We start from the raw sequence: 25859 nt of genomic DNA on the forward strand, positions 1-25859 counted from the left end.
TTTGGCAAATCATTTTTCCACTCCTACTTCCAAAGAGTAAAGACAAGAGTGCCAATATATTTGAGGTTGAAACTAGATCTGTATTATTATCGGTCATCAATATTTGCAGCCTATCAATCAGAATAGAGTTGGAAGGGACCTTATAGGTCTTTTAGCCCAAACCCCCTGCTCAAGCAAGAGACTTACCGTATATACTCGAGTATAAGCCGAGTTTTTCAGCACATTTTTTGTGCTGAAAAACGTCCTTATACTCTCTCTGACTTATACTCAGTTTTTTTTTTTTTAAGCCCCTCGGCTTATACTCGAGTATATACGGCTTATACTCGAGTTTTTTTTTTCCCTTTTTTTCACATTTTACCGGACGGAAGCCCTGCCGGTGCAGTGAGAGGGCGGGGCGGGGGAGCCGCCAGCCTTCTCAGCTGAGGGAGGGAGGGTTTCCCCAACCGGTAGGTGCCTCATTTCCCACCCTCGGCTTATACTCGAGTCCCCAGTTTACCCCAGTTTTTGGGGTAAAATTGGGGACCTCGGCTTATACTTGGATCGGCTTATATTCGAGTATATACGGTATACCATTTCAGACAGCTGGCTGTCCAATCCTTTCTTAAAAACTTCTAGTGATGAAGCACCCACAACTTCTGAAGGCAAACTGTTCCACCAGTTAATTGTCCTCACTGTTGGGAAGTTTCTGCTTAATTCCAGGTTGCTTCTCTCCTTGATTAATTTCCATCCATTGTTTCTTGTCTTGCCTTCTGGTGTTTTGGAAAATAAGTTGATCCCCTCTTCTTTGTGGCAGCCTCTCAAATACTGGAATACTATCATGTCACCCCTTGGAACTTTGATGTTATATATGTTGACTGCAACAAAATTATTTTATGCACAAAAATGGAAGGATGCTTTACTCCAGGGGTGTCCAAACTTGGTCCCTTTAAGACTTTTGGACTTCAACTCCCAGAGTTCCTCAGCCAGCTTTGCTGGCTGAGGGACTCTGGGAGTTAAGTCAAAAATAAAGGACCAGAGACACTCTACTCCCTACAAGTGGATGAATGGTAGCAAAAGCTGATGGAATTAGCAGAGATGGCTCAATTGACTGCTTTGATAAAAGAAAAAAAAATGCAAGTGCTTTTTTTTCTACTTGGAAACCACTTCTGGGCTTTGTGCTTGAGGTAGGGAAAAAATGAAATTTTGATTTTGGGTTTTACCGATTAGATAGATTGGTTGTTATAGAAATGGCTAGTTTATACTATTATATAAAGATAAAAAATTGAGGTTCAGTGTTATTTGTTATTCCACCAAAGAGAGTCGGAAGTCAATGCCCTTTCTTTCTTTCTCTTCTTCTTCTCTACACTTTTCTCTTCTCTTTTCCCTCCCCTACTTTTCCTATGATTTGCTTTTGTACTTTCTTTTTATATTATAACTAATAAAAAGTGGGGTGAAATAAAATAAATACAAGAAATCTTAAAGCAAAAAGTTTGAAAACAAACAAACAAATGTCACCCTAGTCCTTCTTTTCTCTAGACTGGCCATACCCAATTCCTGCAATGCTTCTTCATATGTTTTTGTCTCCAGGTCTTTAATCATCCTAGTTGTTCTTCTCTGCACTTTTTCCAAAGTCTCAACATCTTTTTTGTAATGTGATAACCAAAACTGGATGCAGTATTCCAGGGGTGGTCTTGCTAAAGATTTATAAAGTGGTACCAATAGTTCATGTGATTTTGATTCTATGCCCCTGTTTATACAACCAATTATATTAGCTTTTTTGGCTGCTGCCACACACTGCTGGCTCATGATTTTAGTTTATTGTGAGCTTTTCATCTCTGCAATGGATTAAAGCCCGTAGATTCTCTAACGCCACCTTAATTAAGGAGAGAACATATCTGCTGTTAAATTTAAAGAATCCAAAATTAATCAGAATGATTAAGTGCACCTCAGTTTAATTGGACCATGCCATTTACATGCAAGAAGTCAGGAAATAAATAGGTCCTAAAGCAGATAAATGAAAGAAAACAATCCATAAAAGTTGTTGTGGCTGCAGATATCCATTATCTTTGGGTACAGTTTTTGCTGTTATAAAGTCTGCAAGGTTCCAAAATGAGTTCAAAGTCACAATATTTGAGCAAGCAATTAATTTGGCAATTTCTAAGATCCAGAGACAAATCTGAGGGGGGAAAATCTTTTTTCCATGCCATGCCTTCACTAAGATCACTCAATAGTCCAACCAAAACAAAATGCTACCTTTATTCATACACAGATGACCATATAGTAATAAATTCCCTCACAAGTTCCACTTAAATTAATGCAAGCAGCAGAAAAGTTAATTTAAAGAGATATACAGAAAACTTTTGATAAATGATGTAACCTGGCATTGTCTGTCATCCCAAAGCCTTCCAAAATACTAGGTTTTAAGCAATAGGACCCTTTACATATATGGCAGAAAATGGAAGCAAAAAAATTTGTTAAATGTCCAAAAAAGCCCTCCACTAACAAAACAGTGGCATACTTTTTGAGTAAGTTGAGAAGTTCCAGAGCAGGGCTTTGATCTAAGAGTTTATGCCTGCTTTGAAAAGGGCGTTTTTGTTTCTCTCTGTCAAGCAAAAACAAAATTGCAGAGAAGGATGGATTGTAATTTTCTCCTCACTTTATTTTTAGCTAACCTAAACTATGGTATGTGAGCCATCCAGAGTCCACAGTCTAGTTTTGGCACAACATCAAATCTCAGTCCCTGAGCAAATAGATCAAGGAAGGAAAGCCATAACAAGCAACAAGCAAAAATTTACCTAACGTCTTTCAAGAAATGTGTATACAATATGACAAAAAATCTGCATTATCTTGCTCTTAATTGGAGCAACACGTCCAGCGTATTTTAACTTTAGATACAAATATTCACATATTCCATGCAGATAGACAATCCTCTCCAAAATGAAAAACCCCAATTACTCAATTTCAGATCACCAATGGCTATAGCACCTTCCTTTCCCCTTCTTAAAAAAAACCAAACAAATTAGCCATAAATTACCCTCAGTGGAGAGATTCTCCAAGTACATTACAAATTCTTTTCTGCAAAGCCAGTCTACAGGAATAGTTTTAAATAAAGCCCTAAAAGGAGAATAAAACTAGACTTTTTCATTTTAAGAAAGCTAAACATAAATGTAAATTTTGCACACAGACTGTGCTTGTTAAACTCCCTGAAAACTTGACAGCTCAGAACCAACGAAGAAGGATTACAAACCTCGCGCATCGAAGAATTCATCATCAGAGCTTTCCACTGAGTCGATGCCTTCCATCAGCCACTGGGAGCTAAACTGGTGCAATCCAACTGAAAAAGGGGAGAAATGCAATATTAGCAAAGAGAGGATTATGAGATGGAGTCCAATCAAACATTCTGTATGTTTAAAACCTTCCATCATTCGGACAGCAACTTTAAAATATATATTATTAAGCATATGTGAGTCTACTGAGGTGGCTAATAAATTCAAATACATACATACATACATAGTGGTATACATATTTTAAAAAACTGCTGCTGTCAAATCATATTTTCCCTGACTGTAATAACCTTATCATTTAATGTAAAAACATGCTTCTTTCTCCTATGCAATTTTGATGCAGACATAACCAATTAATAAATGAATAGATATAACAATTTCTTAAGTAACTAAATAATTGTAAGGACCTTGGCAGTAGTCATGGGATTTTGAGGATCTCTTTGTGGAGCATCAAATAAAGACTTTTATGTTTGGGAACTTTTTCATTGCCATTGTGCCTTTGTAACCAGAAATCCGATGACACCAGAGATAAAGGACATTAAACATCAAGAGGGATTTGGAGGGGGCAAGTTAAGAGAAACTCTGAATGATCCAACCTGGAACAGGGGGAAAAGTGGAGCTGACCTATTTTATTACCCTACCATTGGTAGCTACAGAAAGGAAAAGCTGTTCATTTTCCCTTGCTGGCAGAAGCCTTAGGATTTGACCCTATCAGATTGTATTTAATTCAGATGATAGCACTTAAATTGAGGGCAAGTCCAATATGCTTTAACTTTAGCCTTGGGAAATCATCATACTGGCTGACATACCTCCATTGTTTAGATAAGGGACTGCCCAGATCACTTGCAGATTTAGGATGCGATGCTACATTACAGATTTGCTTCTCAGACACATAGCATTCTGAAGGAACCTCAAACACTGACATATTTTATTTATTTATTTTATTTATTTGTCACAACAGTATATATAAGCATAAGCATGAAATAACTATACGGTATACGGTATATAAGCATATATAAGCGTATATAAGTGGATCACAAGCTTCCTAACAAACAGGAAGCAGCAGGTGAAGCTAAGCAGGATCACATCAGATACCTGTACAATTAGCACAGGGCCCCCCCAAGGCTGTGTGCTCTCCCCACTTCTCTTCTCTCTGTATACCAATGACTGCATCTCCAACGATCCATCTGTTAAACTACTGAAGTTCGCAGATGACACAACAGTGACTGGTCTCATTCGAGACAATGATGAATCCGCATATAGAAGTGAGGTCGAACGACTAGCCTTGTGGTGCGACCGAAACAATCTGGAACTGAACACACTCAAAACTGTAGAAATGGTGGTAGACTTTAGGAGAAACTCTTCCATACTTCCACCTCTCACAATACTTGACAACACAGTATCAACAGTAAGGTAAAGGTAAAGGTTCCCCTCGCACATACGTGCTAGTCGTTGCCGACTCTAGGGGGCAGTACTCATCTCCGTTTAAAGCCGAAGAGCCAGCGCTGTCCAAAGACGTCTCCATGGTCATGTGGCCGGCATGACTCAACGCCAAAGGTGCACGGAACGCTGTTATCTTCCCACCAAAGGTGGTCCCTATTTTTTCTACTTGCATTTTTACGTGCTTTCAAAACTGCTAGGTTGGCAGAAGCTGGGATAAGTAACGGGAGCTCACCCCATTACTTACCCCATTCTTACTTACTTACTTACCCCGTTTGAACCGCCAAACTGCCAAACTTTCGATCGACAAGCTCAACGTCCTAGCCCCTGAGCCACCGTGTCCCTAGTATCAACAGTAGAAACCTTCAAATTTCTAGGTTCTATCATATTGCAAGATCTAAAATGGACAGCTAACATCAAAAACATCATTAAAAAAGGACAACAAAGAATGTTCTTTCTGCTCCAATTCAGAAAGCTGAAACTGCCCAAGGAGCTACTGATCCAGTTCTACAGAGGAATTATTGAGTCTGTCATTTGCACCTCTATAACTGTCTGGTTCAGTTCTGCAACCCAACAAGAAAGACACAGACTTCAGAGGATAATTAGAACTGCAGAAAAAATAATTGCTACCAACCTGCCTTCCATTGAAGACCTGTATACTGCACGAATCAAGAAGAGGGCCATGAAAATATTTACAGATCCCTCACATCCTGGACATAAACTGTTTCAACTCCTACCCTCAAAATGACGCTATAGAGCACTGCACACCAGAACAACTAGACACAAGAATAGTTTTTCCCCGAAGGCCATCACTCTGCTGAACAAATAATTCCCTCAACACTGTCAAACTATTTACTAAATCTATACTACGATTAATCTTTTCATTGTTTCCATCACCAATCTCTTTCCACTTATGACTGTATGACTGTAACTTTTTGTTGCTATCGTTAAGGGTTAAATTGTACCCTATGACCATCATTTGTGTTGTAAATGTTGTACCTTGATGAAAGTATTTTTTTTTCTTTTTCTTTTATGTACACTGAGAGCATATGCACCAAAACAAGTGTGTCCAATCACACTTGGCCAATAAATTCTATTCTATTCTATTCTATTCTACTCTATTCTATTCTATTCTATTCTATATATAATCATAAGTATGTAATAACTATATGAAATTGGATACAATCAAAGGGAACATTAGGACAGGAACAGTAGGCATGCTTGTGCTCTTATGCATGCCCCTTACAGACCTCTTAGGAATGGGGTGAGGTCAATAGTACATAGTTTTTGGTTAAAGCTTTGGGGATTTTGGGAAGAGACCACAGAGTCTGGTAGTGCATTCCAGGCATGAACAACTCTGTTACTGAAGTCATATTTTCTGCAATCAAGATTGGAGCGGTTCACATTAAGCTTAAATCTATTGTGTGCTCGTGTATCGTTGTGATTGAAGCTGAAGTAGTCTTCAACAGGAAGGACGTTGTAACAGATGGTTCTATGAGTTAAGCTCAGGTCATGTCGAAGGCGGCGGAGTTCTAAATTTTCTAAACCCAGGTTTTCAAGTCTGGTGGCATAAGGTATTTTGTTGTAATCAGAGGAGTGGAGAACTCTTCTTGTAAAATATTTCTGGACACGCTCAATTGCATTAATGTCCAAAATGAGGTATGGGTTCCAGACAGGCAAGCTGTATTCAAGAATTGGTCTAGCAAATGTTTTATATGCTCTGTTTAGTAGTGTAGTGTTTCTGGAGAAGAAGCTACACAAAATTAAGTTTACAACTCTTAAAGCCTTTTTTGTGAGGTAGTTGCAGTGGGCTTTGGCACTTAGATCATTTGATATGAAAACTCCAAGGTCTTTAATGGGGTGGGGGTCATCTATAAGGTAATGTCCATCGAGCTTGTATTTAGTGTTCAGATTCTTTTTTCCAATGTGTAACACAGAGCATTTGTTGGTTGAGATTTGGAGTTGCCAAGTTTTTGACCATTCCAACACAAAGTCAAGGTCTTTTTGAAGGGTAGCTGTATTGTTTAACATCGTCAGTGAAGAGAACACAATTGCTTATAATATGGTCACAGAGATCATTAATGTATAATATGAAGAGTGTTGGTCCAAGAACGCTGCCTTGGGAATACCGCTATTGACAGGAACAGGATTTGATAGGGCACTGCCTATTTTGACCACTTGTTGTCTGTTTGACAGGAACGCTGTTATCCAATTGTGGAGGGGTCCGGAGATGCCATAGGATTTTAGTTTTAGGAGAAGTTTGTCATGTACCACAGAGTCAAAAGCTTTACAGAAGTCTATGTAAATTTCATCTATTGCTTTGCCCTGATCAAGATTTGTAGTCCATATGTTTTTACACTGTAGAAGTTGTAAATTACAGGATAATTTTTTTCTGAAACCAAATTTTTTATTAGAGAGTAGGTTGTTTGTTTCTAGGTGGAGGGTAATGGATTAGTTGATGATTGATTCCATTACTTTGCAGGTGATGCAGCATAAAGAGATTGGTCTGTAAATTTCAACTAGGCTGGGGTCTCCTTTTTTGAAGACAGGGATGACCAAGTTTGGGAAGGGAGATGGTCGTGAAAGCTTTTTCAAAGATCATGCTTAGGGGTTCTGCTAAATTAGTGGAAAGCTTTTTTAAGAAGTATGCACATAGACCATCAGGTCCAATAAATAGAGATGGTTTCAGTTTGCGAAGGGCCTTTTCAACATTATCTTCTGTTAAATCTATTTGTGTTAAGTATTGTACTCATTGTTGGTACGACTGGGGAATGATGGGTATGAGTCATTACTGTTAACAAAGACTGAGCCGAAGAATGTGTTAAAGAGGTTTGCTTTAACTGTTTCATCATTATATTCTTTGCCGTTAAATCCTTTTAGGGATGGATCTCGAGTCTTTAAGTTTGTTGTTCACAAAATTATAAAAAGCACGATTGGATTTTGTGCGCAGAAGGTCTTCTTCTTGTTTGATGTGGTAATTGGTGCATTCAATTTTTATTTGGTTGCATATATTTTTGTAGCAGTTTCTGAAGTTGGTTACATAGCCAGTTTTGTTTCTTCTCCAGAGGGATTTTTTTTTTTGGGATTGGAGCTTTTTTATTGATATGGGTAATTTGTTTTTCCTGATTTTGGTGGTGGTTTGTGGTACATATAGTTTAATGACTCTATTGACTTCAAGTAGGAAAACTCTATAGTGGTCTTCAGCAGTGATACAGGTTGAGAATAGATTTTGCCAGTCAAGATATGAGAGGTCTGTGTTTATAAGGTCATAGTTGGTTTTTTTGAAATTGTACTTTGGAATACTGTTATTATGAAGATTTTTGTCAGGGCGTATATTGAGACAAAAGTCTATCATGCTGTGGTCACTGTTGGAAAAGGGTTCTTTTATTTGTAGTCCACAAATTGAGTTTGAGTTGTTGCAGAAGATGAGGTCAAGGCAGTTGTTGTGTCTTGTATTGTTAGTTACTAGTTGATCAAGACCTAGATTTGTAACAGCATTGTACAGGGTAGTGTGGATGTGTTCAATTGTACATTTGTTTATTATCCAGTTAATAAGAGGTAGATTGAGGTCACCCAGGAAGATGAGAGGATATGGGCAAGAGGTAGCCCATGTTAGTAGTGAGGTTAACATGTTCGCATGTGCAATGTCTTAGTCAGGGGCTCTGTACTTTCCATAGCCATCCTCCCCTCTCTTATCTACATCCTCTCCTCTTCCTCCCTACTCCTTTCTTCTCCCTCTTCCCTCTTCCTTCCTTTCCTCCTCCTCCTCTTCTCTTTCCGCCTTCTCTTCTACTCCTTCTTTCCTTCATTCTAAAGTAGTAACCAGGCAGGTCCGATCTTACATTAATTATACATCTTCAATCATCTTTGTACATTAACTATCAATCCATTTTCTGCCCCTCCCTCCTTCCCTTCCTCCCCACCCCCAGGACTTCCGAGAACCGAGTACAGGGTATAAAACTAACAACAAATTAAAATCTAGCACAAATCATAATCCATAGTCATTCCTTAAAACCTCCACTCCTTCCAAAGACAAAGAAGATACTTTTCTTCCACTCCATTATATATCAGACCATTCCAACACAAAGTCAAGGTCTTTTTGAAGGGTAGCTGTATTGTTTAACATCATCAGCGAAGAGAACACAATTGCTTTTATTATGGTTCCAGAGATCATTAATGTATAATATGAAGAGTGTTGGTCCAAGAACGCTGCCTTGGGGAATACCGCTATTGACAGGAACAGGATTTGATAGGGCACTGCCTATTTTGACCACTTGTTGTCTGTTTGACAGGAACAGGATTTGATAGGGCACTGCCTATTTTGACCACTTGTTGTCTGTTTGACAGGAACAGGATTTGATAGGGCACTGCCTATTTTGACCACTTGTTGTCTGTTTGACAGGAACAGGATTTGATAGGGCACTGCCTATTTTGACCACTTGTTGTCTGTTTGACAGGAACAGGATTTGATAGGGCACTGCCTATTTTGACCACTTGTCTGTTTGACAGGAGCGCTGTTATCCAATTGTGGAGTGGTCCGGAGATACCATAGAATTTTAGTTTTAGGAGAAGTTTGTCATGTACCACTGAGTCAAAAGCTTTACAGAAGTCTATGTAAATTACATCTATTGCTTTGCTCTGATCAAGATTTGTAGTCCATATGTTTCTGCAGTGAAGAAGTTGTAAATTATAGGATAAATTTTTTCTGAAACCAAATTGTTTATTAGAAAGTAGGTTGTTTGTTTCTAGGTGGAGGGTAATGGATTGGTTGATGATTGATTCCATTACTTTGCAGGTGATGCAGCATAAAGAGATTGGTCTGTAATTTTCAACTAGGCTGGGGTCTCCTTTCTTGAAGACAGGGATGACCAAGTTTGGGAAGGAGATGGTCGTGAAAGCTTTTTTAAGATGTATGCACATAGTCCATCAGGTCCAATAGATAGAGATGGTTTCAGTTTGCGAAGGGCCTTTTCAACATTATCTTCTGTGAAATCTATTTGTGTTAAGTCATTGTACTCATTGTTGGTACGACTGGGGAATGTTGGGTATGAGCCATTACTTAAAACCTCCACTCCCCTTCCAAAGACAAAGAAGATACTTTTCTTCCACTCCATTATATATCAGACCATTCCACTCCTAGAGTTCTCAGAAGTTTCCGATTGAGTTAGTGTTTATTCTTGAATAAAGTACGTAGTTTTTAATATCCAACCTTCATCAATCAATATCAAAACAACGCTTCCATCTTCCAATATTCACCAAGGGTTCTTCTAAAATGTCTTTCTTCCTTAGCAGTCTCTCAAAAATAGTTCATATTTCCAACTTAGTCTCTTTAATTTTTCTGTCCAACCTTCAGGGGTAAGCAATAGTCCATCTTTTCACATCTTTAACATTTATATATACAACAAATAATATTACAAATATCCAAAGTATCAATTGTAGTAATTAAAATCTTCACTTTACCTTACTTATATCAAATAACATTATTAAAATTACACCTATAACTTATCCAAAATATATCTATTATAACAATTACATTCTAATTAACATTACATCCATCTCTTAAATATAATATTTTAATCCAAATTCCTAAATTTTACTATCTATCCTCCAAAATTAAACAATATTCCATCTTCCTATTCCTTTATACCTTTAATATATCATATAGTACCCTAAAATTACACATTTATATCCACAATAAATCATTTACAAAATTAACCATAATCATATGTAATAAAGTTAAACATTCTCCTCCCTTCTTCTATCTTACACATTTTCAACCATCTATTCACCATTCAACTTAACATCTGTTAACAAAGAATTCCCAATCTTTAATACATTAGTATAAAATCTCGTGCTTTACAAATTGTATTGAGAAAATACTTTCTTCCTTTATAATTCAGTGTTAAACCTGCTGGAACCTCCCATCTAAAATATATCTGATGTTTCTTAAGCTCATCCACCAGAAAGGCAAATTCTTTTCTTCTTAACATTTTAGGAGGAATTTCCTTCATCATTATTATATCTTGTCCTAATATTTGAAATTTATTTTTATAAAATGCTCGCAAAATTCCATACCTAATCCTCTTATTTGTAAAATAAATAACCACATCTCTCGGTAAACACTTCTGCCTTGCCCACCAGGAATTAACACGATAAATTTTTTCAATATTAACTTCAAAATCTTCTGGTTCCATTCTCTATCTGCGCAAAGGCCTGAATAAAAATCTCTTTCAAATTTTCCTCTTTAGATTCTCTTAAACCCCTTACCCTTATAGCATATTCCATTAATTTATATTGTAATATAACCCTTTCTTCCTCTGCCTTATCAGCCTTAACCTGAATATCATCTATTTTATTTTCTAAATTCAAATTAATTTGAACTTCATCTATTTTCCTTTGCAAATCTAAATTAATTTGGTTAAATTCATTCAGTCTTTCTTCTGTCTGTGTACTAGATAACAATAATGGAGTAATTGATTCCTTTAATTTTTTCATCTCCTTACTCTGCTCTTCCACCAAATCTTTAAAATCCAGTATTTCTTTCTCCATTTCATTAAATTTTTGATCTATTTCTGAAAGATGAGCCTCCATAAGCTCCTGTAAAAAATTCCTTAGACTTTCTTTAATATCCTCTCTCAATTTCCATACCTGAAGTGAAGATATTTCCAATAATTTAGAAGTGGTTAAATCTCTTTGCTTAAAAGCCATTTTTAAACTAAGTAATATCAAGAAGAAGAAAAAAAAAGGGGGAATAAAAGAAAAAAACCCAATAAATTTTTCTTCTTAAACACTGTAAGAAAAAGATTATAATAAAAAAAATAGATTTTTAAAAAGAATTCCATTTGGAAAAAAAAAATCTTGTTATTTTCTTCTTAGAGGTTCCACGCCAGCAATTGTAATTAGCATTTCCTTAGCTTTCACTTTCAAAACACAAACGCCATCTTTCTTCATCTCCACTCTTCAAATAACTTCTCTGTCAGGAGTTAAAATCATCTTACAAACAAATGCCAGCCCTCCTGCTTTCGATTCTTTGCATCTGCCCTTTTCTTATACTGTAAACATGTAGACAACAACACATATGTATGCCTATCCTTTGTGCCCCGATCAGTGAGGATTCTTTGCATCTGCCCTTTTCTTATACTGTAAACATGTAGACAACAACACATATGTATGCCTATCCTTTGTGCCCCGATCAGTGAGGATTCTTTGCATCTGCCCTTTTCTTATACTGTAAACATGTAGACAACAACACATATGTATGCCTATCCTTTGTGCCCCGATCAGTGAGGATTCTTTGCATCTGCCCTTTTCTTATACTGTAAACATGTAGACAACAACACATATGTATGCCTATCCTTTGTGCCCCGATCAGTGAGGATTCTTTGCATCTGCCCTTTTCTTATACTGTAAACATGTAGACAACAACACATATGTATGCCTATCCTTTGTGCCCCGATCAGTGAGGATTCTTTGCATCTGCCCTTTTCTTATACTGTAAACATGTAGACAACAACACATATGTATGCCTATCCTTTGTGCCCCGATCAGTGAGGATTCTTTGCATCTGCCCTTTTCTTATACTGTAAACATGTAGACAACAACACATATGTATGCCTATCCTTTGTGCCCCGATCAGTGAGGATTCTTTGCATCTGCCCTTTTCTTATACTGTAAACATGTAGACAACAACACATATGTATGCCTATCCTTTGTGCCCCGATCAGTGAGGATTCTTTGCATCTGCCCTTTTCTTATACTGTAAACATGTAGACAACAACACATATGTATGCCTATCCTTTGTGCCCCGATCAGTGAGGATTCTTTGCATCTGCCCTTTTCTTATACTGTAAACATGTAGACAACAACACATATGTATGCCTATCCTTTGTGCCCCGATCAGTGAGGATTCTTTGCAGCACAATACAATTAACATTGCTAGTTTCTGAGGAAGATTTGTTTGACTTATACATATTTTAATCTTGTATTTTATATTTTATGTTGTATAGCATGCTTTATTTTAACTGTGATGGTTTGGATGCAAATAAACAAAAGACCACTGTAAACAAGCCAAATGTCCTCTTCCCATTATATATTTTCTGGAAAACCTGGATGCAATCTCTCAAGAGCTCTTGATCCATTGATGGATGGATGAAAATCGAGTGTGTGCTACCCTTTCTCTTCCCCATTCCATGAAATATACCTTTCTCAATGAAATCCAACAACAGAACATCAAAGACACTGACAGAATGGTACTGTAATACTTCAAGTAGATTGATGTGAAATGGCACTAAGAAAAGGACTTATGACATATCCTAAATTAGAGGTGTCAAACTCACGTCATCACGGCGTCACGACTTTTTCCCCCTTCGCTAAACCAACTGTGGGCACGTCCAATGAGTGATGCATCTGGCCTGTGGGCCCTGAGTTTGACAGCCCTGTCCTAAGGTCTCTCAGCCCAAATGCTCGGACAATGTTTTGCTGATACAAGAGGCCCAAAGCAGAAGTTCATGGCCAAATATATTTTTTCCTCTTCGCTTAGGTTAGGATTTTTCTTTTTCCATTTCAAAATTGCATCGATTTGTTAAGAAATGCTATTTCCTCTTGATGTTGCCTCAGACAGCTAGGCCAGGGTGACCTAACCTATACCCACAGCCTGTGAATAAGTACAGGAAAAGAAAGGGACCTGCCATCTTCTCTCAGTACTGATGTTTTGAGCTAAACTGGGCTCTTAGATCACTCTGAACTGGTGCCTAATTTATCTCTGTTTTAGTTTTCTCAACACTTCACTTTTTCCTTTGGTGTCATATCTTTTTAGTTCTCATTTTCATTAGTCTATAATTACAGTCCAGCAACATCTGTAACAAGTAACAATGACATTAAAATGGCAATATGTGCATCATTATTGCATGAATTATTGGTATGACATCACGAAGTTGATATAAGTGTTGTGTGGTATCATTTATGTCATGCCATTATGTATCATTTTGCCTTCTCCTTCATTGAGCCCTCAGATGCTTATACTATGGGAGCCTTTCAAACTGATGAGGACAAGCTACATAATTAACAATCAAGTGTATAACAGGACAGGAGTCACACTCTGGGTGAAGATGACTTCTAAAGAGGTTGTTATATCCTGTTCATGATATTACAGGTCACAGGCTGCTGTTGTAAGTTTATTTTAAATTTGTGTGACTCTTGGGGGTGGTGGGGGCTCTTCCTCTAATAATTAATTGTAGTTCTGTCCAAAGATCTTAACTCAATGAGAAAGCACATGCTCTGTGGGCAGAAGGCTCAATTGCTGAACATCTCTTCTTTCTAAAAATCTGTGATAGATGGCTTCTCAACCAAGATAACCCTTAATAATAGAATCCAGTCAGAGGGCAGAGTAGCTGTTATTTTTTAAAATTATATTAAGCTGATTATTCCAAAATTTTACTACACTCCCAATTTCCCAAATATAGTGAAGAAACTCATGAGTCAAACTGGGCTGACATGCTGGTAGGTTAATGCCAATCATTTGCTGTTTTCTTCTGCTTTTCATACCCAAACAATATGTTGGCATATACAAGTAATGATTAATCATTCAGCCACATTTTGCTATAAACCAAATCCTCTCAATTTCTCCTGCAGAACACATTTAATATAAATACAGTAGGCTATGTTTTTATAAATTTAAGATAACCAATTAAAACTAATTAATGTTGCAGTTACGAAGCCAGTATCTTGATGGCTTCGAAGGCAGAAAACCTGGAAAATGCTAACAGCTTGGCTATGTTAAATAAAATCCACTTAATGCTAAGTGTTCTCAGACAAATAGTCTTTCAAATTAAACTACAAAAAGTGACAAAAACTTGCTAATTGAGCCTAGGTATTATTAAGATAAATGTTTAGGGCTTGAAGGACATTCTTTTGCATTTCGTCTTTACCTTAAAGCAGGGGTGTCCAAACTTGGCAATTTTAAGATTTGTGGACTTCAACTCCTAGAATTCTGGGAGTTGAAGTCCACAAGTCTTAAAGTTGCCAAGTTTGGACACCCATGCCTTAAAGGAAGCAATTTTGCAGGCCTTTATTTTCAAGCTGCAAACAAACTATAATATCACTCAGGCAACAGTAGTGAAGGAATCAATTTACTTAACATACTATTTTTAAAAAAATAATACAATATGGACATAGCCGAAACTTACTGGGATTTAACATTTCCCTCCCTGCTTAAATCCTGAGGAAAGTCTGCATCTAAAAATGTTTTTTGTTTAGATTCCACTAGCCCTGATGTGACCCACCCCCAAAGCGAACACCATCTATAGAATAATTATTTCTTCAGGACTTGAGCAGGGAAGAAAAAAAATAAAATCCTCCTCTATGCTTACTCAAGTCTCAATAATCATCCACAGCTGGGATTAATTGCAGTTAGGTTTCACATCTGGTTATGAAAATGGGCCAATCAGATCCTGCTAATCTGGAATATCCTATTTTGCTACTCTTATCCAAGCTTTCTAAAAACAGTGGTTCCATGTAATAAAATTCTCTTTTAAAAAAATTACAGTACTTGAGGACATGCAGTTGAATAAATAATTATATGTTGCTATGCTATTGGTTTTCCAATAGCTTTACTGAATTTCATTTTACTTTTCCCCTTTTCAAATGTTAGGTTATAAGCTTTTCATGGGACATGGTAAAGCTCCATGAATACAGAAGGTGCTATATAAATAATTATTCAAAAGACCTGGTTCACACAAGAACATTATTTGTGACAGAAGCACTCATGATGCTAGCAAAGTTTGGTATATCCAAAAATAGATCCAATTCTTCTCTGCAAAAGATCAAAACAAGCAATCTTTGCCCTTGATGCTGAAATGAGAAAGAACTTGTGGTGGGGGGAATCATTTGCCTTTTTTGGTTTCTTTTTATATGCATCTGATGAGGTTTCTCAATGTTATTTCATATTTCATTTGCCTTTCCCCTAAGTCTTTTATCTCCTCCTGGGAAGACATGATGGCTTCACAGGGCAAATGTCTCTTGGTGTCATTTTCATGAATGGTATCTACTGTTTATTGGCAAAGAATGGGGCCATCATTATTTTCTCACGATAACAGCTTGCTTTTGCAAAATATTGCAGCCATTTGGCCAAACACTACGTTATCAAAACTCAACCATGACAAGGATGAGCAACATGCAAACTTGGACTTCTTCAGACTCACTGATTTGTAGACAATTTGGCTTCCTAAATAGGGAAGGAACTGGTAGCAGCAGGATGCCCCCACTATACAAAGTTTTCTGTATCAGGAAAATTGCCAAAGAAGGGAGAAATATGCAAATCAAGTTGGCATAAGGTTGCTATATTTCCATCTGTCTTAAAGAGAGGCTGCCTGTTGTAGAGACAAAATGCTAACATTTCTAATTATCTTTCTTAATGAGAGCGACATTGCCATCAATGTGAAGGGAAAGGCTAACTGCGAATGTTATAACACAAAATAAAGACTCTCAGAAGTCCTGAAGCTTTAGGGATGGATTCTTGCACGGAACTGACCCTTTTTGTTAGTATTCTGGAGAGTGGGAAGCATTCTCCCGAGAAGCATATATGTGTTTCTCTCCCATCTGTTTCCAAAGGTACATAAACATTTTATTATTGTGCATAAATTTTCAATAATAACATTAAATCAACCCAAATGTCTTTGGGTACTTTGCTTTTTTTACTGTGATTTTTGGAATTGAAGTTGCTTTATTTCATGTTCATCTAAAAACATCAATATTGCAAACAAAAGAAAATAATACAATATGATATACATAAAGAGACAAGGGGTCCTTGGTCCTCACTGAGTTTACTAAATCTGCACTACTATTAATCTTCTCATCGTTCCCATCACCAATCTCTTTCCACTTATGACTGTATGACTGTAACTTTGTTGCTGGCAATCCTTATGATTTATATTGATATATTGACCATCATTTGTGTTGTAAATGTTGTACCTTGATGAACATATCTTTTCCTTTATGTACACTGAGAGCATATGCACCAAGACAAATTCCTTGTGTGTCCAATCGCACTTGGCCAATAAAAAAATTCTATTCTATTCTATTCTATTCTATTGTAGACATTTCATTACCCTAACTAGGTAACAGCATCAGTTACCTCTGCATCAGGACTAGCACTGATGTTGTTACCTAGTTAGAGTAATGGAACGTCTTCAAGAAAACAAGCAAGCTCAGAGAGCACCAAGGACCCTTCATTTCAACCCTAAGCTACAAATATTCTCCTTTATTTGTACATAAAGAGACTTTATATAAAGAGACTGATGGTGTCAATCATTCAGAACTGGAGAAACAGGAAAGGATGTCATGTGACTAAGAAACCCCACACTTGGAAGACCTTTGTCTAAAGGTCACATGACAGACATTTTCAAACCACCTTTACTGAGATCCTAGCACTTTCACTGGGAAAAGAGGAAATAGCAATTAAGAAGCACAGCTTATTTGCTAAACACATATATACCTAGTAGACATCCCCCAATGCAAGACTTAACAAAAAATTATTTAATCTCTTCCATGTGCCAAAATAGCATTCTGTCCATCTTTGTGGATAGACTGGCAGCAATTCCAACCATCAAATGCCTGTCCCCATTTTTTTTTTTAAAAAGTGGGGGGAGCAAAACACCTTATTAATTCATAAAAATTAAATCAGCTACAAATGGGTTATTGAAAGGAAAGCCAGACTTTGATTTTAATTAAGCCAAACTGGTGGAACACCTGGGAAGAACTGGCAGCCAGAAGGAAAAGAAAGATAAAAGCAGCCAAAGGGAATAATGAGTGGGTGGGAAGGCAGAATGGATTGCACACAAAGAAGGGAGGAAAGCCTCCGGCTTTGAATTTTAATGTCAGTCCCTCAATTCCACTTTCCCGAAATGCCAAGTGACTATGTCCTTAGGGTAAGGAGAAGCCAGTTCCACTTTCTCTAATCACAACCGCCACCCCCCCACCCCTACCCTGGGCCCTCGGCTGATGGAATGCGCGGAAACCCGGAGGGCACAGTTCAACCAGGGGTACACCCCCTTCTGTGCCCAGCCAGGTCTCCGTAATGCCCATAAAGTCCGCGGACTCCCTCTGAATCAGATCACAAATCAGGGGAGCCTTATTAAATCTTTTAAATCTTTTAAATTATCGGCCGTTTAGTAATAGTTTATTTTAAATTCTTTTAATTGTATATATTCTGTATTTTATTCTGGCTGTACACCGCCCTGAGTCCTTCGGGAGAAGGGCGGTATAAAAATCTAATAAAATAAAATAAAAATAAATAAAATAAATGTAGTGGTTAAGGTGCTTGGCTAGAAATCAGGAGGCAATGAATTCCAGCCTTCCTCTCTTAGGTATCAAAACCACTGGGTGATTTTGGGTTAGTCACATTCTCTCAGCCCTACCACCACTCCAGAAGATTACTGTTGTGGGGAAAATAGATTTCATAGATTTGATGTTGTAGGTCTGACATCAAGCGACTGTCTGAGAAAAGTAGACATTGATTTTGCAAGAGGAGATCTCTTGAGTTTATAGCAATGTTCTCAAGGCCACTAACAATCTTCCATCCTCCTTTAGAGCAGTTTTTTTATTTTATTTTTAATTGTATTTTTACAATTAAACAAGTCTTACTTACATCTTAAGCTTAACTGCGACCATTTACATACTATAACATTCCAATTCAGTTTTTTTAATAGTGTGATCCTAAGACCCTGGGGGACCCCGCCCCCCAGAGCCTCTTGGGAGTCCATGAAATCAAAATTATTTGACGGCCTATGTGGAAAACGAATACATTAGTTTTATTAAACATTAGTAAATATAATGAAAATATATACAAAGTGAGAAGGAGGCGTGACAGAGAAAAAGGTTTAAGATACACAGCTTTAGAGCAAATTAGGTGATCTAAACTAGTGGGGGAAAATACCACACTGAAAGAAGGAATGCATATTAATGGCAGGACTGTAAAGTATAACGAAGCCTGGCATCTCCATCCTATATTTAGCCTTAAGTTGCTATACAAGAATCCTTAACATTGCTTCAGCATGGAGTAGTCCTATCCCTGCTATAAGTGAAGGGGAAAAAACCAAGGAAAAAAAGAATGAAACAGTGCTAAACTCCTTATCCTCCCACCGTTCATAGAGTCAAAATAACACAAACTGAGCCCCCACCTCACAGAGGAAGCTAAAGCTAAAAAATTCAACTATCTCCAGACCTATTAGATATCGCAGTATTTCTCAACCTTGGCTACTTGAAGGTATATGGAGTTCAATTCCCAGAATTCCCCAGCCAGCATAGCATAGCTGGCTGAGAAATTCTGGGAGTTGAAGCCCACATATCTTCTAGTAGCCAAGGTTGAGAACCACTGTGATATGGCATTTCTCCCTGCTCTACTCTCTTGTTATCGTTGGCTTTTTAAAAATATTTAAAATTGCAATAAATTAACTATTCCTCTTCTGCAGCAAAAATAACCAGTTGTATTTTGTGGCTGCCAAGTTATTGCATGTTATACTTCTAAGTTGACGTGACGTTAAATAGCTTCTACCGAGACATCAAGTAGAATTTTTTTTTCCTATACAGCACTGCAAAATTTGGTCACGTTTTCTTATATAGAAACAGAAAACTCAAATGGGGCTTCCCCATCATTCCATTTCTCTCCCCAAAACAGATTTTTCTTCTGAAAAGGAAGAGGATATTGTTCTCAAACTTGATTCAGTATGATCTGAAATGGTAGGGCATATTTCATTTCATTTCATTTCTTTATTTTGTCTAACATGTACATGCAGGGGTAAAATCCAGCAGATTCTGACAGATTCTAGAGAGCCGGCAGAGGAAATTTTGAGTAGTTTGGAGAACTGGCAAATACCACCTCTGGCTGGCCCCAGAGTCGGGTGGGAATGGGGATTTTGCAGTATTCTTCCCCTGCCACACTCACCAAACAACGCCCACCAAGCCACTCCCACAGAACTGGTAGTAAAAATATTTGAATTTCACCACTGTGTACATGATAACAGGTATCAGTATAAACAGAAATATGAACATAGTAAATGGATACAAATAAATGGAGACAATAGGACAGGGATGGTAGGCATGTTTATGCACGCCCCTTACTAAACTCTTAGGAAAGGGGTGAGATCAATAGTAGACAGTCTAAGGTTAAAGTTATGGGGGTTTATCATTTAATCAGCCTCACTTTAAAATAGGTAGTTAAAATAAATTAAGGGAATAGAACAGAGGTGGGTTTCAGCAGATTCTGACCAGTTCTGGAGAACCGGTAGCGGAAATTTTGAGTAGTTCGGAGAACTGGTAATAAAAATTCTGACTGGCCCATCTATTCTCTGCCTCCCAAGTCCCAGCTGATCGGGAGGAAATGGGGATTTTGCAGTAACCTTCCCCTGCCACGCCTACCAAACCACGCCCACCAAGCCATGCCACACCCACCAAGCCACACCCACAGAACTGGTAGTAAAAAAATTTGAAACCCACCACTGGAACAGAAGCCCATTTTAATTGATTTAATTGATTGCAGAGGATGTAGTCTGAAATTATAGCAGACAGAGAATCTCTACTGAAAGAATGCCAAGCTTAGGTGTCATTTGTCACTGGAAATTTTGGATTCCAAAAATGTCCTGGCCTACTCAGACCTGCATGAAGATGGCCATTCGCCTAAGCACCAGATCCACAAGACTGATTCACTCATGGAAGAAAAAGTACAGGTAGTCCTCAACTTACAACCACAATTGGGCCCAAAATTTCTGTTGTTAAGTGAGGCATTTGTTAAGTGAGTTTTGCCTCAGTTTACAACCTTTCTTGTCACAGTTGTTAAGTGAATCTCTGCACTAGATAAATTAGTAAACTGGTTGTAAAGTGAATCTCTAAAGGCCATCACTCTGCTAAACATATAATTCCCTCAACACTGTCAAACTATTTACTAAATCTGCACTACTATTAATCTTCTCATCGTTCCCATCACCCATCTCCTCCCACTTATGACTGTATGATAATCCTTATGATTTATATTGACATTGATTGTTCCTGATTGCTTATTTGTAACCTATGATTACCATTAAGTGTTAAATTGTACCCTATGATCATCATTTGTGTTGTAAATGTTGTACTTTGATGAAGGTATCTTTTCTTTTATGTACACTGAGAGCATATGCACCGAGACAAATTCCTTGTGCATCCAATCACACTTGGCCAATAAAAATTTCTATTCTATTCTATCCTATCTGGCTTCCCCTTTGACTTTGCTTATGAGAAGGTCGCAAAAGATGATCACAAGACTTTGGGACACGGCAAGGTCATAAATATGAACCACTTGCCAAGCTTCTGAATTTTGATCATTTGATCATATGGATGCTACCAAAGTCTTAAGTGTGCAAAACGGTCGTAAGTCACACTTTTCAATCCTGCTGTAACTTTGAATGGTCACTAAATGAACTGTTTTAAGTTGAGGAGTACGTGTTTCTGTTTCCTAGATTGCAGCTGCAACATCAAACACACTCTGATCAAGGTGCATGAGTAAAATATTCCTTCAATAACATGCCCATTCCATCTCTGCCAAGTCAAGCACAATTCCCTCCCTCCCTCCCTCCCTCCTTCTCACTAATTCACTCACTCTTTCTGCTTAGTGATAGTCATCCCACTCAGCCCAATTACTGAAAATCAATTATTGCCCTCAGATCCCACAGGGAGATGTCTGTCAAAGAGTTTTCACTTCACAGGCACATTACAGTATCATGCTGCCTCAGTAGATCCAAGTAAAAGCAAAAGAGTTCTTCTCATCCCATTCAGACAGAAAAACACTTCTTAAAAATATGAAAAGAATGGGAAAGGACCTTTTTTCAGATACCTGGGTTTAACAGCAAGCATGGGACTGAGGATTAATATATTAGGTTAATTTTACACAATTTGTATTTATTAATCAGGAATAACTAACTCACCCAAGGGTTGCAACGTAGCCCTCTATATGAACTTTCTGTTCCTTAAAGAACCTCTGGCAAACTCACTTATTTTCAGTATTGCTATTTTCACTTGTTCCTACTTTTAAGGATACTACATGACAGTGTTCATGTGATACGCTTAATTAATCATCTTTTGGGGGTTGCATAATGCACTGAAAAATTCTTTAATTAAATGGGCTCAATTTGCATTACATGCTACAACATAAAAACATAACCAAATTTAGCATTAAAGGAGCTTGGCATTTTTGTATAAATGTGTGTGAAGTACATTTTATGTACTTCCCCCAACTAAATAGGGCTCTCTTTATCATTAGCAAGGAATGTTGCATATTGCATGGATAAAATTAAAACTAGTTTCCTAATATACAGACCATACATGTTCTTTTTCTTATAAAGAAATCTTGATTGATCAAAAACACAGTGGATCATGGCACTCATATCTACAGGACTATCTGGCAAGTTATATTTTCTTTTCTCTTTTATTTATTTATTTATTTATTTATTTATATTTATCACAACAGTATATATGTTGTCTGAAAAAAGCCCCATGAGTTGAATAATTATCTCCACTGTTCTCAGGACTGAAATATTCGTCCTTCCCCTCACAGGTACCACATCCCTGCTAACATTCTCTGTGGTCTGAGAAAGAAAAACAACAAATTATAGCTACCAACCGGACACTTTGTAGAAGCAAAGGTTGGATTTTGAAGAAACAGAATGTCAAGTGTAGTGATGCTTCTGAACTTTAGGGTTAGAGAAAATATCACAGATGGTCCTTAAGCAAATCAACCCAAAGCTCTCACCCAAATGACTCAAGAGACTGCACAAATGATCAGCTCATATTATCATAATTTGGACATACTTTTCTCTCTCAGGAAATCTGTAATGCTGGGAAAGATGGAAGGAAAAAGAAGAAAAAGACGCGAGTAGTACTGTACATGGAATGGATTAAATTACAGGGGTGACAGATACACCAATGAAAAAGGACCAGATTGGAAACAAATCCATCTATGTAGTCACTAAGAGTTGAGACCAACTTGATGGCACATAATTAATCAATCACCACCAAAAAATTGTTCAAGAATTGTAGACTGATTGTGTTTTGCTTCCCTTTCATTGAAATTAGATAGCTTTGTTGCATTTTTTGAAGATACTACTGGTCTGAAATAGGACAGTCATGGGTCATCTGTCCAAATTTTACTAAAGATCAGAAAAAGTTTCTGTAGCTGAATCCTAGGCTTTTAAGGCTAAATAATACTGTTCAGTGGTCCCAATGACCTCCAGCAAGTCTTCCCCAAATTTAGAGGTAGTCTGTGCTAACTCAAGGTTTGTTTAATCATGGTTTACTTTGAGAAGCTAGCCAAAGATGAAAAGATGGGTACCATGTCAGTGAATCACAGAACAGAGGACACTATTCTGGACACTGCCTAGAGCAGGGGTATCAAACTCAAGGCCCAGGGCCAGATCAGGCCAGTGGGGTGCTTAGATTTGGCCCATGGTGCTGCCCTGGAAACAATGAAGGACTGGCTCGCGGTGCCTCTGCCAGTGAAAATAGAGCTTGTGAGGCCTGCGGGTGGCCCTCATGAGCTCCGTTTTCGCTGGCAGAGGGTTGTAGGAGGCCGTCATAGCTGAAAATGGAGCTTGGGTGCCCGTTTTCTCTGGCAGAGTGCTTGGGCCACCACAGACACCCCCAGCACAAGTGATGTCAAGCTGGCCACGGGCCCCCGGCCATGCCCTCCACCCCCTGAGGTCAAACACAACCCTGATGTGGCCCTTGATGAAATCAAGTTTGACACCCCTGGTCTAAAGTGTTGACTATTAGCAACAAATTTCTTCCAAGAGCACTATAAAATTTAAGCAATATGGCCAGAGAACTGGGCCGACTTCTGACTTTCAGACAAGACCACCAGTTTTTCCCTCCACAGAAGCACCTTTTAACTCCACTTTAGCTCCAGTGAAATATAGTTTCCTAGCCTACCAGTTGCTAGGCTACCACAACATTCTCCTTTGCCTGCAACTAACCACAAGCCAGAGCTAAAGAGAATGAACACTGAAGACAATTACTGGTGTGCAAGAGCATCACTCAAAGCTTTGGCAACCTGAACTGTGTAATGGAAAATGTATCTGCAAAAAAACTGGAACAATATTCATATTCATATTCTCTCTCTCTCTCCCTCCTTCCCTCTCCCCCTCCCTCTCTCACACAAAACATCTCATGTAAGTCATTCCAGCTGCAGAGCCCAGCTGTACACACACATACACTATCCCTTACTCATTCACACACACTTACAAAGAGACAAGACCCATTAGAAGCTTTCTTGGGGAATCACATTATTATTATTATTATATTTGTATACCGCCCATCTCCCGAAGGACTCAGGGCGGTTCACAGCCAATAAAACAACAGAAAACATATAATACATATAAAACAGCAAAAAAGAATAGAAAATTAATTCAATTGATGGCCTAAAACTTTTAAATACAAATTTAAAACCCCGTTTAAAACCCCTGATTTAAAACCCCAATTTAAAACTATGTTCACGCTAGTCCTGCTCTTCGAAACAGCAACGTCTTCAGCTCGCGGCGGAAGGACCTGAGGTCGGGGAGTTGACGAAGCCCCAGAGGGAGCTCGTTCCAGAGGGTAGGAGCCCCCACAGAGAAGGCCCTCCCCCTGGAGGTCGCCAGCCGACACTGTTTAGCTGACGGTATCCGGAGGAGGCCCTCTCTGTGAGAGCGCACTGGTCGGTGAGAGGCTAATGGTGGCAGTAGGCGGTCCCGTAAATATCCCGGCCCTAAGCCATGGAGCGCTTTAAAGGTGAACTTTAAACATCACTGTTTGGTGAAATGAAATCTTTTATCAGGCACTCAAGAGTTGTTTTCTCCTTCAACAAGCATTCATTTCATGGAAAACTTAGATGCGCTTGCTTTTCCCTTCCAGAGTGAGAGAAGTATAAAGAGGGCATTTTTCTAACATTGCATCTTTTCCCCTGGTAAGCATCAAAAAAACATCTTCCTATTAGGTTTCACTCAAATTCAAAGTTCAGTTTTTATACACTAAGGTTTATATACTAAGCCATGGAGATCGGGTGTGTGTGGGGAGGCAGGAGGTGGAAGAGAAAAAGTTTTTCATATTAAATTATATCTATAGCTCCATGATGGCGAACCTATGGCATGCGTGCCATAGGTGGCACATAGAGCCATCTCTGCTGGCATATGAGCTGACACCCAGATAAGCTCCACCACGCATGTCCACGTGCCTTCTGCCAGCCAGCTGATTTTTGGGTCTCTGCTGGAAAACGCACGTGCATGCGTGGGGGGTGGGAGGCTGCGGCGCCACCCACACCCCATTTTTGATTCTAGGAACCTTCAGGGAGGCCTGCTAGCACCAAAACGGAGGTTGTGCACGCATGCATGGGTCGCACAGGGGGTTCACGCGTGCATGTGCAGGAGTGGCTTGCATTATGGGTGTTGGCACATGCATGCACGCTGTCACACACGTGCATGCGCTTTTGGCACCCATGGAAAAAAAGATTCACCATCACTGCTATAACCTGCTCTTTTCTAGCTAGACAATATCCAAAACTACTATACATGAAGCCTGGCAGGAATGCCTCTTGATGAACTGCCTTCTGGTGCCTTGGATATGCTATACAAGAGAGATTACATAGGACTGACCATTTCAGCTGGTGCAAAGGATGCTTTATTTCTTGAATAAAATTTTTGAATAATTATGAAAGAATACAGTATTGATAGAATAAATGTAATACAGCATTACTCAGAGACGAGCATTCAGGATACCAAGATGTGTCCTATGTCTTCAAAATGTATATAGTATAATCATTTATTCAAGGTATAGAGCCATTTGTCTTTGTTGAAAAATCTGTGCTTGTTTTCCAGATGTATTGTAAGGTGTTGGCACGACTTAGTAACCCAAGGTCAGCAAAAGATGTAATCTTCCTTTCAGAAATCTATTCATGAGTCATATGATTTCAAACTTTGGAATGCAATCTTTAACTGCACAACCCCCTCTGCTTTGTTTGCACATGTTTAGTATTCACCCTGGCTAGATATTGTTGTGGTTTGGAGTATTGTTGAAATCTTGAAAAAGGAAATTTAGTAACCAAATTAAACCTTGCAAACACAGCCATTGAGGTTGGAAAAGATGAAAAAATAGAGATGACCAACT

At 38.3% G+C, this 25859-nt stretch overlaps 1 protein-coding gene across 1 annotated transcript in view; it reads right to left on the reverse strand.

The window, feature by feature from the left end:
• PITPNM3 (PITPNM family member 3) overlaps window positions 1-25859 on the reverse strand; it is a 188635-nt gene that overhangs the window by 107648 nt on the left and 55128 nt on the right. Inside the window, exon 2 of the mRNA XM_058164597.1 lies at window positions 3227-3313. Within this exon, the coding sequence (XP_058020580.1) occupies window positions 3227-3313 (87 nt within the window). The remainder of the gene's footprint in view (window positions 1-3226; window positions 3314-25859) is intronic.

The sequence above is a fragment of the Ahaetulla prasina genome, chromosome 1 (assembly GCF_028640845.1).
Source record: "Ahaetulla prasina isolate Xishuangbanna chromosome 1, ASM2864084v1, whole genome shotgun sequence".
NCBI classification, from domain to species: Eukaryota; Metazoa; Chordata; class Lepidosauria; order Squamata; family Colubridae; genus Ahaetulla; species Ahaetulla prasina.